The following is a 15,339-nucleotide window of genomic DNA, read 5'->3' as shown; positions in this document are numbered from 1 at the left end:
GTCCTAATTAAGACAAAATTAGAAAAAGAAATGGGGGAGAGGCTTCATGGCCTATTTTCAGGTTTGATTCAGGCAGGCAGAGTACTCTCCAGTTTTCCATCTCAGCAAGAGATGGCCAGCACTTACCATTTGCACATCACCCATTAAGGGTACATAGTGACACCTGCTGTTAAGGGACTGGCATTCAGGATGGATAACCTTCACTACCAGGCTTGGAGTGTGTGTGATAGCCGACTGCACCCTCTAGGACTCTGGAAGAGCCTAATAGTTAACCCTAGAGTCACTGGGGATCTGGAGTTCAGGCATCGTAGAATTCAAGGAGAACTCACATGGCTGTTAGGCAGATATCGTAAAAGGGAACCAAGGAATATTTGGTAACAGAAGCCAACTAGAGTGGTAGAGAATAAGCCATGTGTCATGTCTTTGTGTTTTTAGGCTTATAAATACCTAGACTGCTGTACCCTTCCTTTGTTAACACTGAATACATCGAATGATTTCTATGATTTTACTGTAGAAATTTGAGGTGGTAGAGAGCTGTATGATGGACTGCACAGTGCACACACTAACAAATAACACTCCTGGAGTCACATACTGTGAGTACCACTCATCTAGTGGCAATTATAAACTTTTGGTATATTTTAAGAGTTGAGCATTTTCTGTTCAAAGAAGAAGAAAAATGTGCTATTGGAAATATTTTAATCCTAACTTGATTGTGCTTTCATATCAAGTATTATGTAGTAGTTTAGAACCAAACACTAATGGCATGGGTGACAGAACCAACCTCTCATTATTTTACCTATTAAATTTCCCTCTTAACTTCTGAAGAGTACCAAGTTTTGGATAAGGAACTTTTAATTAGAAAGGAAGGAACTCCTTGTCTAGAATTCTTTTATGCATTAATTAATCTGATTGAAATTGCAGTTTTGATACTAAAACATCTCTCTTACATTCAAAGGAGATACTACTGCTTTTTTTACAAAAGTAACCAAATGGAATGAACTAATTTCTTCACATATACTTCATCTTTTTTATTTCTAAAAATTTAAAAACCTACTTCCTGTTCCTTTCTCATAAATGTAAACAAAATATAGTAGTCTCTTAATTAAGATATGTTATTCAGTACAGTGAATCCTATCTACCTTTTTTGGAACTGTCATGTTCTGTGGTATCCATTCTCTCATTTCTCTCTCAAAAGTACTGATTACTGTTTTCTATTTTAATTCAAAGTAATTTTCAAACATAAGGTATCTTTGCCCAGCTGGCATGGCTTAGTGGTTGAGCATCAATCTATGAACCAGGAGGTCTCTGTTTGATTCCTGGTCAGGGCACATGCCCAGGTTTTGGGCTCTATCCTCAGTAAGGGGTGTGCAGGAGGCAGCTGATCAATGACTCTCATCACTGATGTTTCTATCTCGCTCCCTCTCCCTTCCTCTCTCTAAAATCAAATAAAAGCATATTAAAAAAAGAAAAGGGGAAGGCCAGGAACTGAGGACAATGAGGAGAAAGGGGAGAACAAGATCATGGGACTCCAGGATAGCCAGAACTATCCATGCATGTTTGCAGATGTGTGCCCATCGCAGATGCTGGTGGACACCGCTGTCAAGACATTGTAGTTGGTTGTGGCTACAAAACAGCCTCCTGCAGTCCCATGAATATCTAGCAATGGCCCCATTCCCCTGAGTTATGCTGGTCGTCAGCCTGACACCCCAGTTTGCTTCCCAGCAGAGATACAATAAGGACAGAACATCACAAAAGGGACTGAACCCCAGAGGACATCCTGGGAGCCCAAGATGGGCAAAGGGGAGGAGCCTAGGACCCAGCAGGCTCTCTTCCTATCTCTCTAAAAAGCAATAAAAACTATTCTTTAAATAATAAATAAATAAATAATAAACAAGCACTTATTTAAGGTCACAGAAATTACTGATGATGATACCTGTAGTAGAGGAGGGATGGATTTTCTGGTTAGTGCCATATTTTGAGTACCATATGATAATAGTATTTTGTCTAATTTTCATGTTTATCTTTATATAACATGTTAGAGTCTTTAATTTTAAACAGCTGCCAATTCTGGCTAATGTGTTTTAGGGCACATATCCCTTTTAAAAAATAGCCACAATAAAAGTCCAAGTTCTGCTTTGAAGACCACTTCCTATGTTAAAAGGGGAAATTTTGGTTGTAGTTACTTGCTATTTAAGAAGCAAGAAAATGTCAAGAAATAGAAACTGAATTAAAAGACATATTTTACAGCCTTTGATAGTATGGAATCTATCAGATTGTCATGATTTCACAGTGTCGAGAAGTTGAGTCCATAAAAATTTTGTGGTCACGTTTGATTTTGGAGATTTCTGGTTGCTCTCTTTTCAAAATTTGAACTTTGTAAGAAATATTTTGTTTTTTCCAAAAATGCTGTGTATTATTTCTTATCTGGGAGTAACAGCGACACTTCTTGGTAGTTAACATCTTGTGAACCTTGAGGAAGAATCTGAAATACATATGGAGTGGAATAAGGAAGTTGTGGATTGAGAAAGACCTGTTGGTGCATTTCAACTGTGTAAGGAGTCTATGTTCAGCCTTGCCATTCATAGTGTGGCAAGAATGGGTTCTTCATCAGAAACTACTTTATAGTCATTAGTTCTGTTGTATATTGAGTATTTCTATCTTATAAACCAAATTATCTTAAATGAATCAAGTAAATATTGACATTTTAATACAGTTAAAAATATTAAACTACTATTGTATGCCTGACATTCAGCCTAGGTATGGTTGTGGTACAGAAGAATATGATATGATCATTGCAGTCAAAGAATTATAGGAGTTTTTTGGTGTGTGTGGGGGGGTGGGGGTTATGTTTATGACCTAGTCTTTTTTCCATATGTACCATGTTTTTATGTCACTATAGTTGGAGTATATATATAATTTTGTATCTTTTCCTTAACATCATGTTTTCTTTGTTGTATAATCTTTATTACTATTATTTTTTAAATTAACTTTTCAATTACAGTTAACATACAATATTATATTAATTATAGACATTTATATAACTTATGATATAAGTGATCACCCCAATAAGTCTAGTACCCATCTGACACCACTCATAGTTATTCCAATATTATTGACTATGTAGTAAATAACTAATTTTTAAAAATGTCTGACTACATCTGTCATCCAGAAGCTGTGCCATCTATTAACAATTTTGTTTTCCCTGAGGAACTGTTTTCTTCTTTCCTCTAATGAGAATTAGTTAATGGCAATTTTTTTTTTTTTTTATGTTTGCTTGTCATAAACTCAGAAGAAACTTAGAAGTGCAAACATAATGACTGGTTTGGATCTTTCCCGACTAGCATATTTAAATTGTTTTTTTCCTTGATCCACATTTTATACATATATAATGAATAATTATATGTTCTTGTAAGCTATTTCAAATTCTTTGTGAAATGAAGGAATGAATTAGAGTAGAAAATAAATATCGGTAAATTTAAAAAAACACAAAAAACTTCTGTTGGTGGTTGGATATTTTTCCAGTATAGTGAATCATATTTTTCATACCTATAGATTTCCCTCTGTTAATAATTTTCTTAGAATATATTTAAGGAAGTAGGTCAAGGAATTATGAATAGTTTGGTGGTTCTTGGTATATAATAGTGTTTGGTGATTTTTAATGTGAACAGAATTGGAGAAGTAAGGTTTAGGTAGCATATTTTATTTTGTTTTTAATCACTTATGAATTTGAGTCATTATTTATAATATTAGCACCCAGAGCTGATATAAAACCACTTCTAATTTATTCTTTTGGGAAAAATAGGTTTCCCTCAAGCTTCTTGAGTTTGTATTAGATGTCTTTTCCCTTGAATTGTGGAAGAAGATGGCAAGATTTAGATGGCAATGATTTTAAGCTATTAAAGATTCTTCTCTGATTCTGTCCTTCCTTCCTTTGAATGAAAATCCCATTTTTAAAAATTAAATGGAAAAATGTTTTTGACAACTGAAGACATTTGGGGTAGAGCCTTGTACTTTGACCTTTCTACCCTTTATGTTTTCCATATAACATTCATTTGCTTTTTAAATTTGTTGCTAGATCTTAGTCTAATAAAATATAACTTCAAGCCTTTACTTTGAAACACTTATTATTGTAAGGGAGACACTTCTTATTTCTTGGTCATAAGAATTTACTACCGTAGGAAAGTATGGGGAAGTTGTATAATCATTAACATATTTTTTATTTTAAAGGAATAAATGGCTTAAAACACTTCACATTTGGGAATTATTTACAAGCAAGATCTATTAATGATGTGACTGATAAATTGAGAATTTTCACAACACAGAAGAAAATACGTTTTTGGGTATAGTTTATATCAAAATTAATAGTTGAGAGGGTCTAAATATTTTGTCACTATTTTTCAAATCACTTAAAAAATACCTCCAGGCCAGTACAAGGCTTTATTAGCCTCTTTACTTGCTTTGCAATTGACAGTGAAATTTAATATTCTCAAAATTTGCATAATACTGTAATAGGTTCCTTCCCATTTTAAATTTTATCTTGTCAATAGGTAATCTCATCTGCATTATTTTTAGATGATTAAAGCAGTTAACTGATATATATTTTCATTGAAAGGCAGCTTTAGGAGTTTTAGATTTATATCTTCTAATTTAAAAAAATGACAAAATTTGTTGTATGGAAAGTTACTTTTTTAGTCCATTTAACTTAAATCCATTCCTTTGCAATATTAAGAATATTTGTATATTTAATAAACTTCATTTAAGGGTTGTTTCTTCTTTTAGAGCCTATATATGAGAAGGAAAGCAGAAAGTTAGGCACAAGATAATTTATGCAAACCCTAGCATTTTATTACGTCTGCTTCCTTGTAGTCTTCAGATGTATTTTATGTTATCTGTATTTGGACTCTCTTCATTTCTGTAGTCTAGTGTTGTCTATTGAGAACCTTAAGGTTGTAATTTATAATTAATATCTAGAACTAAAGATTTTATAGAAAAATAATTTTATGGGTAAGGGTTAAAGAATTTATGCTGATTTAACTTAGAGAACAGAATAAAAATGATTTGACTACTCCTTCAAACATGTAAAAGGGTGGGTAAAAAAGATACCAGGTTGTTTTTCTGTAATCTTGACAGATTAAATGAGGAAAATTGTTGATTTTGGTTGATCATAAGGAAGTGTTTCTTGACCATGGAGGTGATACATAGGAATGTGTGCTGAGGGAATGTGTACATGGACTCACTCTACACAGTCTTTTGGTGGGAGAGTAGCCACCTTTTTGTCATGCATGACAAGGTAGCATCTTCAAGATACCGACTAGATCAGATTGCTAGAAGCCCCTACCACTGGGATTCTTTGAAGTTATCCTACTCTCTCTTAATTAAGGATATGATCATTGATTCATGAGAATACTGTAGAATTTCATATTGTGTCATTGGTTAATAACATAGTATCTGTCTGAAAATCTTTTGAGGTTTAGAGATATAGTGAAGGGCTTAGTTGGCAGAGGAGATTTATTACTGTTTTGATTCTGGTTGTCTGAGATTTGTTTGCTCTGAAGTCAGCGTTTGATTCTTGCTTACCTGTTCAGACTTTTGATGCGAAATTCTTCAAAGAAAAGCTTCCGAAAGACTAATGTCAGTTTTCTGAGGCCAAGTAACAGTTGGATTATCTGCCTTCCATGAATAGTAAGAACTGAAGATTCCTTTTGAGAAGGCAAATTATGAGTTGGATATGGCGATCTAGCAGGTCTGTTTCTCTTTCTTCCCCCCATAGGCCTATCAGCAGTCTGATGGGGCAGAAGACAACAGAGATGGAAGGTGTTCCAAACTTGGCAAAGGCCATCATTCTAAGGAGGTAAGCTCTGATTTTGAGCAGGTAGAGCAGGTGGCTCTTCCTGCCATAATCATATCCTCTCGCTCTTTGGAAAGAGGGATAGAAAGAGCATTTAAAATGAGGCTGAAGCCTCTCCATTAGTTATTATGAGGGGAGTTTGGATTAGTCTTTTGATTCTTTTTTCTTTGTCCCTTTCCCCCTTTTAAGATTCCTTGATTTGTTATTTTCTCCCCAGAATATTTGCAGTTTAAAAAAATGGCCTATTTGGTTATCTGTTGTTTTGGGATAGGAAGGGTGAAGAGAATCTTGTTTATTTCCAGTTAATCTCATGTTGTGGCTATTCTGACGAGTAAAATGATTAGGGGTTTTTTTTGGATTTTTCATGAGATCATTTTGAGGTTTGGGTTCACATGGGAACTATTAAACAGGAAACAGTCTTTTACTGCCTTTCAGATATCATGCAACAATGCGGGTATAGGTGAGTTTTGTGGTACTTGAGGTTTCCAGGGAGGTGCACCCTTCTTGCCCACATGGGCATGTCTTTCCCATTTTCCCATCCCTTCTTCCCTTTGCTTTTCCCCTTACTAATAATTGTCTAGTGGCATTTAGGACTTTGAAGAGACTGCTCTTCCCAGCATTATAGGTGCTTCTCAGTTAAACACTGTAACATCTCGTGAGTTAGGCCTTGAGAAAACTGAGTTCTTTGACTACGTTGTTTTACTGAGTCTTGTATTTTCAGAAAAGAATCAGAGGTTCTGAATTTGTATTATATGATCTTGGTGGTTATCGCATATACTTTAAAAGATAACACTAGTATTTAGATTCACAGTACAGATACAGAAAACATGAAATATGTTACATCATGGACAGTTTTTTATTGAGGTACGGGATGGAGGTGTTAGGTTGGAGAGAAAAATAATCGCCAGAAGATCATCCAGAATAACGAAGACGCGAACTAAGCTACAAAACATGTAATGACTCAGATGTTATATGTTTTTTCTCGTTCATGTGAAGTTTAAAGTGGATGTTTCCCATAGATGGGTGGTTCCTTTGGAGACACTGTTCTTTTCAACATACAGCTGCAAGTTTGTCATTGTCACCTACATTAAGTTGGAGGAAGGGGAAAGGAAATGGAGAATTACGTGTGGAAGGTTTTACTGGGCCAGGCCCAGAAGTGGCGCGTATAGCTATTGATCACACACACACACCCACCCACACACACCCACCCACCCACACACACCCACCCATTGTAAGGGTTTTTAATGCGGCAGGGCTTCGAGTGTCAGTCACTGCCGCCCTTATCCAGGCTACTGTTCTGAGGATGAGAGGTAGCAAAGGCCAGAGTGGAGACACTGGTCAGGAGGCAGTTGTAATAGTTCAGGCAAGAGGGTGTCTTAGATCAAGGGGAGTATGATGCAGGTGGTAAAAAGCAGGTTTTAGGGTTATTTTGAAGGTAAAACAGACAACTTGCTGCTAGATCGGATATGTGATGTGAGGGAAGGAGAAGAGCTAAAGGTAGCTGAAGATTTTGCCTGAGTAAGAAGATTGTGGGAAAGAACAGGTTTGGGAGAGACAGACAGTTCAGTTTTGGCATTGTTGGCATGTTAGTGGTATTACATTATAAATGGTTTTGTATTTTTTATTTTTAGATATAGCAATATTCAGCTATTCAGTTCCTTCCATTCAGTTCTAGGCACCATCCCATGTCAGTACCTACAGACACACTGCAATCCTTCTAACATTACCTTTTGTCATTGTATTTGAAAACTGTGTGTCCTGGCACTATTCTATACCTGTACAAATATTAACTCACTTAATCCTCATAGCATCTCTGATACGCTGTCATTACTCATCAGTTATAAATAAGTATAAACGGAGGCGCAGGGAGGCTAATATACCTGAGGTAACATAACTTGAAGTAGCAAAGTCACTGCATTGCAGTCCATTGTATGACTATCATAATTCCCTTCACCAACCAACTAATGACAAATTTGGGGGTAGTTCCAGTTTGGGAGTTATTATATAAGATACGTTGCATAGATCTGTTTTCATATCTTTGGGCATTGCTGTGTTTCTGTAGGATAAATAAGAATGGTAATGTTGGGTCAAAGAATATACACATTGCTTATTTTAACAGATATTACCAACATGACCTTCAAAAGAGTAATTCCATTTTATCCTCGCAGGTTGCCCATCTAATCTAGTAACATTTTTGCTCATCTCCCTATACATTTTCACTGTGATTCAGCACACTTCCTTGGTAATGGTTCTAAATAGTCTGATTAAACTCTGTGCTATATGTTGAACTTACAGCAGTTGCTGGAGAACATCAAGAACAATGAGTATTCAAGCCAAGGAAAGTGTCTGTGTGAATAGAACACATTGTGTTTGGACTGGGGTGGCATGGGGTTGTACACACAGTAAATTCATCAGGTTACCAACTCCTCCCAAAGGTAGCACTGTCCTGACTTCTAACCCGTTAGTTTAAATTAGTTCTGTATGTCTTTGAACTTTGTATTTTTTTGTTTCTATTTCTTTCCCTCAGTATCCTATTTGTGAGATTAGTCCGTGATGTTGTGTATAGCAACAGTTTGTTCATTTCATTGTTGTATAGTATTCTAGTACATGAATATTTACCCATTCTGCTGTTGATGGGTTGTTTCCAGGTTTGAATTATTATAAATAGTACTACTTTGAGGATTGTTTTAACTTTACTCTTTTTTTTTTATCATCACCCAAGGATATTTTTTTCCATTGCTTTTCAGAGAGAGAGAAAAAAACCCAAACATCAGTGTGAGAGACACACATCGATTGGTTGCCTCCCACACTCACCCTGACCGGGGGGGGGGGGGGGGAGGCTGGGGATCGAACCTGCAACCCAGGTACGTGCTCTTTGGTCAGAAATGAACCCGGGACCCTTCAGTCCCCAGGCCAACATTCTAGCCACTGAGCCAAACCAGCTAGGGCTTGAGGATTGTTTTCAGTGTCCTTTGGTGGGCACATTTATGCACTTTTTAGCAATCAACTTGTTTTATCATAGGGTTGGCAAATATTCAGCTTTATTAAATCTTGCCAATTTTCAAATTGGGTGTACCATTTTATACTCTCAACAGCAGTATATGTGCGTTCCAGTGGCTTCAGTCCTTACCAGCACTTGATGTATTGTGGTTTTTCATTTGAGCTTTTTTCTGGTGGATGCGTAATGGTATTACATTTGGTTTTAAAATGCATTTCTGCCCGGCCAGTGTTGGCCTAGGATCCAGGAGATCATGGTTCAATTCCCGGTCAGGGCATATGCCTGGGTTGCGGGTTCGATCCCCAGTCGGGGACGTGCAGGAGGCCGCCAATCAATGACTCTCTCATCATTGATGTTTCTATCTCTCTCTCTCCCTCTTCCTTCTTCTCTCTGAAATCAATAAAGATGTATTTTTAAAAATAAAATAAAAAAATAAAATGCATTTCCATGATTAATAAAGTTGAGTGTGTATTTTACTTGGTATTTTGATACCTTTGAGTTGAAGTAGCTGTCCGTAACTAGGTTCTTGTACCTGTCTGTTACTAGGTTCTTTCTGTAAGTGCTCTCTATATTTTTTCCCCACAACTACAAATTTAAGTAGACTCTAGTATATAAAACAGATTAGAAAGAGTATTTCTTGAGAGCTAGCATTATAGCATGGTATTTAAAAATAGATTCTGGACCCAGACTCCTCCATTAGGAATGCTAGTTTTTCCATTTATTTGCTGTGTGACTTTGGGCAAGTCACTTACTAACTCCTGTTTGCTTCAGTTACCTCATTTCTAAAATGAATGTAATAATACTTTCATCTTAATGTCAGACTCAAATAAGTTAATTAACATAAAATCTGTAGGACAGTGCATGACGCATAAGTACTAAAGTTAGCTGTTAGTGATGGTATATAAATTTATTTTACTAATTCATATCAAGTTAGCTGACAAGAATATTGAGGGGTTACCGTGGGACAGAAATTTGAGATTGAGGGTTAGAGATGATAGTTGTGGTTTTATTTTAGCCTCAGTGTCCAGTTTTGTTTGTTAGTTTTTTTGTTTGCCTAATACCAAGAAAATCTTGAAGACGTGCAATTAAAAATAGATAAGGTTTAGCCAGTAGTTATAGTATTAAGCTTTTAGATCAGTTTAATTGACAAGCAGTAGAAAATGTTTACTTTGAAATTATTACTGAATATCTTAATTTGCTTGGATTTCCTGTTTTCAAATAAAAAGCAGAGAAGTAGCACTAAAAATTATGGTTTCAGTATCTTTTGTGTTATTTGCATCACTAGTTTGCTTTTTATTGCTTGCAGCCACAAGGTAAGATGAGTAGCACATGTTCTCAGCCTTTGCCTGGCACAGTAAAGTGTGGACTGTAGTGTGTGTTTACTCACTGGTGTAAATTTAATGAGCCAACATAGAGGCTTGATTAGAAACAAAAGTCAGAGCTACAGTTTTCCTAATTAGTGACATATTTTCAAGATATTCAAACAAAGGGGACAAGTAAGCTACACAAACCAACCTCAGTTTATCAAGCAGCACACATGGTATCTGGTGTGTTAACATTAGGCATATGAAAACATTTGTATGTGTGCTGTGATAGTTTATAGTAGTTACTTCTACAGCCTTCTGACGCAGTCACAGGCTGTCACTTACAAACAGCCTTGTCTGTTTGCAGGTGGCTGACCCTTACACTAAAAGAACAGTTCCATCTAATATCAGGCCTTCAAATAGACTTCAATGAGCCCGGTCGGCGTGGCTCAGTGGTTGAGCATCAACCTATGGAACCAGGAGATCGTGGTTCGATTCCAGGTTGTGGTCTCGATCCCCAGCAGGGGGTGTGCAGGAGGCAGCCAGTCAATGACTCTCTCATCATTGATGCTTCTCTCTCTCCCTCTCACTTCCTCTCTCTGAAATCAATAAAGACATATTTAAAAAAAAAAGACTTAAATGAGTATCTTTACAAGTTCCTCTGGCACCAGCTTTATTTCTCCCCAGCAGAATCTCTCCCACTGCTTCTTAGCCAGTTTGGGCTCCTCCTGGCTGGCCAGTCTGCCCTCTGCCTTACCACCAGCATAGTTTGTGTTCCTGTCCCTGTGGTAACAGTGCGCAGCATACTCTCATCATCTGTCTTTAGTGCTGTAGTTTCTTCATGGTCTTGCTTGAACTCCACCTTCTCCCAGAATCAGTCTTGTCATCTTTCTTTCCTGTGAAATCCTGTCCCAGCATTCTAAAACTTTTTTAAAGAGTGTTTTAAAAGACTTTTTTTCTACTCTAAAACTTAAAAAAAAATTATAAAGTTGTACTCTGGGAGTACTACCCCAAATCAATGCCACTCACAAACTCCATCAGCAGAGGGAGCTAAATAAAAGAAGAGGAGTCCCTGAAGCAGAAAAAAGCAATGACATTTTCACATACGGCTTAGTAGGGAAAAAGAACTTGAATAATGTTAGAAGTCAGTGATTTGGGCCCTAATCCCAGGTTGAAACTTCTTTGAGGTGATTTGTAAAGTATTATTGAAAGAAGTGATTTTATATCATGTCAAAAACCTATTTAGAGGGATGACCTAATAAACATGTGCATATTAGGAGAAGCAGTCTGGTGTTTAATTTTTGAAAATCTAGTCTATCCCCCTCTGAAAGTTTTATTTCTTAGGGATGATGAAATGAGATTACTAGCTTTGTGAAGAATTTCATATGGAGCACCGAGTCCTAAAGTTGCTAGGGATTATGGATAACCATTCCAAGATTTTAAGATGGAATTTTCAAGTATATTTCTTATATTTTGTTTTGATTAAGTGTATGTATCTTAATTTCAGTTAGCAGACTTGAAGAAAGAGAAGCAGAACTGAAGAAGGAATATAATGCATTACATCAAAGACACACTGAGGTGGGTTTCTGGGTTGTTCTTACCATGCTAATATTGAGACAAAAAAATTAGCCTTAGGGATTATGTCTTAGTTTTCCTTTGAAAATCAGTTAGTATAATTCTTGGGGGTTATTTTCAGAAAACATTAAATTTCTTGTAGTATTTTCCTAATTACCAAATGTTGACTTTTAAATGTTTTTTGTTGTTGTTTGGAATTACCTTTTCATTTGATGAATTAGTGTGCCTCCAATAGTTTCTTTGGCTGGCCCAGTAAAAACTTATGTGTGCATAATAAAAAGTCTACACAATGCTAATATGAGAGAATTGATTTAATTAATTTTGTTAACAGTTGAGAAATGACGGATTGGTAAATTATTTGTAAGAGTCTCTACATTTATAATCCAGTATAAAGGACTTATTTGCATTAAGCTTATAATAAATAACATAAACACAGTTATAATGCGTTAAATCAAAATGGCTCTAAAATAGGTTTTCTGCATGAAGTTTCAGTATTTTAGCAGGACAACTTCTCCTAACGTATAATAGCACTTACATATTTAAAGTTACAAAGGCAAAATTTTTACGATTTTCAGTATTTTAAATTAATGACCCCAGCACATAATTTCTCCAAAGCAAATTAGGAAAAGTACATTAGGGTTTTTTAAGTATGATTCTCTGTCAGTCTCTTATGTGTTGCTTTTGTTTATTTCTCAATGTGAAAATTGTTTCTGTTGTATCATGATCAGTCTAGGGATCACATACCTGACTATATGGAATTTTCATAGATGCATGCACTATTTGTTACAAGGAAAAAATAAGGATTCCTCTTTTTCCCTTCCTAGTCCAATCTCTCCCATGATACAGATGGTTCCAGTCTTCACTCCCATTTTTCTTTCTTTCACTGGTTTGTGTGATCTCTTACCCTGCCTCTGGTAGAGACCTATATATTGTTGCTTTGTAGGAAGATAAAACCCACTGCACTCAGTTTCATTTACTTTGAAATAAGGTGCTTAACACTTTCTTGGTGAGTCGTTTGAGTTTCTTCCTGACATAGGACTTTTGAGCATCACTATCGTAGCTTACATGGCCACACACAAATCATGAAGTGTCACAGAATTGAAATTCATTGGTAGAGGGAAAAGATTAGCCACAGAAGGCTGGAACCATAGAGCTCTGGGAAGACAGGAACAGCTTCACAGTAGCCTTCTCAGTATGTAAAAAACACCCACATTTTAATAAGATGGCATTGGTGGATATCAAGACTATTTAAAAACGATTGGTAAAGGCCTCTTGTTGCTTCTTTTTACATCATTCATTTCAGTGACTGAACAATGCCCTGTATATAGTGTTTACTAGTAGTGCTTATCAATGCTGTAATTATAAGTATGTTTGGAGAAATATGTTTATGTTCCAGAAATAATTGATAGTGTTGAATAACCCTTTTGTTTTTTTTAATCAAGTTCTAACCTTTGTAATAATTGAGGATCATTAAATTAGGATGTGTTAAATTGAAGCATGCATAAAATACATGCATTCTTGAAAACCACTATAAAGTGAAATTTCATATTTTTTCTCACATTTATTTAATAAAAGTGATGTTGCTACAGGAAAAACAACCCGACACCTTGAAATAAAAATATATAATAATTTTCCTGTCCTGTTCCTTCAGAAAAGGACAGTGCAGGAAGAAAAGATCTCAGGAGAAATCTTAAGTACCAATTCAGAGAGCTGGGCCTATGCAGTAACCAAGGCTGATTTTGTGTGTAGCAGGGCAGCTCTTTTCATCGGGTCCCCTCCCTCAGTCATAAGCAGCTTCTATCCTTTGCCCTGATAGGCTCCCTTTATTTTGCTCTGCCTCAAGAAAGGTTTATGTAACACAGATGTAGCTGCTTTGAAATGTGGGTTGGTTCCACTCTAGCCCACATTTTTCTGTGTTTATACATCTGTACAAGAAATGTCATTCAATTAGCTATCCAACACTAATGAAACAAGTGTACTTTAAACATAAATTCTGGAAACCTTCAGGGAAAGGAAGTCTGAAGAATTTATGCTTCACTTTTTCATGATTATTATCAACTAAGGTAAGCTTTTAAAATAGGCACAAAAATGTTTAAATACCACTTTTAGCAAATAGGGGAAATCTGTGGCTCTTTTTTAATGTGAATCACTGTTCTCTAGTCAAATCCAAAATTTTGTACACATTACTGAATTTGCTTAAAAGAAGACATGCTTAAAGAAGAGGGCAGTGTGGGTAATATAAACATCCAGTAATTGTGAGGTACTTGGCCAAATGTGTGCATACTCCTTTTTTTTTTTTTTTAAACATATCTTTATTGATTTCAGAGAGAGGAAAGGAGGGGGAGAGAGAGAGATAGAAACATCAATGATGAGAGAGTCATTGATCAGCTGCCTAGCCTGCAACCCGGGCATGTGCCCTGACCGGGAATCGAACCCCGATCTCCTGGATCCTAGGTCGATGCTCAACCACTGAGCCATGCCCGGCCGGGCTGCATACTCTTAATATTAATCAACAAAAACTTGAACCCCAGTCTTACATCAGGGAGTGTTTATTATTATTATTATTATTTTTAATCCTCACCTGATATTTTTTCCATTGCTTTTCAGAGAGTGTGGAAGGGAGAGAGAGAGAGAGAAACATCGATGTGAGAGAGACACACTGATTGGCTGCCTCCTGCACGAGCCCTGACAGGGAGCCAAACTGACTAGGGCATAATGCATTCTCATTTATCCTCTGACCAAACCCATTTTACATATTGAATTTTAGAAAGCGAATGTCAAGATATTTGTCCCAAACCCTATGCTAGTAGGTGACTGGATTTGAACCTAAATCTGTCTGATTCCATTACCTGAATTTTCTCTTTTTTAAATACTTTAAAATTTTTTCTTTTTCTTCTGAATTTTCAATAATGCTTTTAGGTTGTGGAACACATGAGTATTAAATGCACTAGAAATTTTTCTGTGCTTCTTTGCTTTATGGCATCTCAACAACTTTAAGAAGCGTGACTACGGATGTAGATGTATGATTCTTGGGCTGCATATGGAAAGATTCAAGGTCAACACGATTAAAGAGAACCATACCACTGTCTCCAAAATCTCATTATTGCCTTGCTCTTCACTTTTAATCAAAGATGATAGTCCACCTCTGCTGTGAAGATTTCTCCAGGTGGGAGGGGAGTTGGGATTTTCCAGACAGTGTGCTTGGAATCCTTCTTCATGACTAGCTATGGGTTGCTGAATTGCCACCTGACTGTGAATAAATGTGCATGCCTGAGAAAGTTAAGAATTACAGTTCTGAGAGCAGGAAGGATGGGGCTGATGGACCCAATAGTAGCTTGTCTAAAGCATATCCCATTTTACTTTTACCTGTCTGGCAGCACTGATCCTGCCTTCCCACTTGGGATTTTTAAAGACCAGAGCTACATTGTGAAACCCTGTCATTAAAATTTAGTTTTTCATTGTACAATTTATTTTTTCTACTCTTTTGTGCATTTATAGAATTAGTGCATATTTTATTTCAGACGTCAGGAAATGCTTAAGGGTGTGGGGGTTTTGTGGGTGTGAGGAAGAGAGGACAATGAGCTTATTGCCTGCCGTAGAGAATTAACTAAAAG

At 36.4% G+C, this 15,339-nt stretch overlaps 1 protein-coding gene across 2 annotated transcripts in view; it reads left to right on the top strand.

Annotated features, from left to right (window-relative positions):
* Positions 1-15,339, top strand: part of SPAG9 (sperm associated antigen 9) — a 94,346-nt gene that overhangs the window by 20,717 nt on the left and 58,290 nt on the right. For both annotated transcript variants that reach the window (XM_087826213.1, XM_087826214.1), the window contains exon 3: positions 11,658-11,728. In XM_087826213.1, coding sequence (XP_087682339.1) covers positions 11,658-11,728 — 71 coding nt within the window. The remainder of the gene's footprint in view (positions 1-11,657; positions 11,729-15,339) is intronic.

This window comes from Miniopterus natalensis, chromosome 17, assembly GCF_054644295.1.
Source record: "Miniopterus natalensis isolate mMinNat1 chromosome 17, mMinNat1.hap1, whole genome shotgun sequence".
NCBI classification, from domain to species: domain Eukaryota; kingdom Metazoa; phylum Chordata; class Mammalia; order Chiroptera; family Miniopteridae; genus Miniopterus; species Miniopterus natalensis.
The sequence above is the reverse complement of the archived record's forward strand: the minus strand, read 5'-3'. Positions and strand labels throughout refer to the sequence as shown.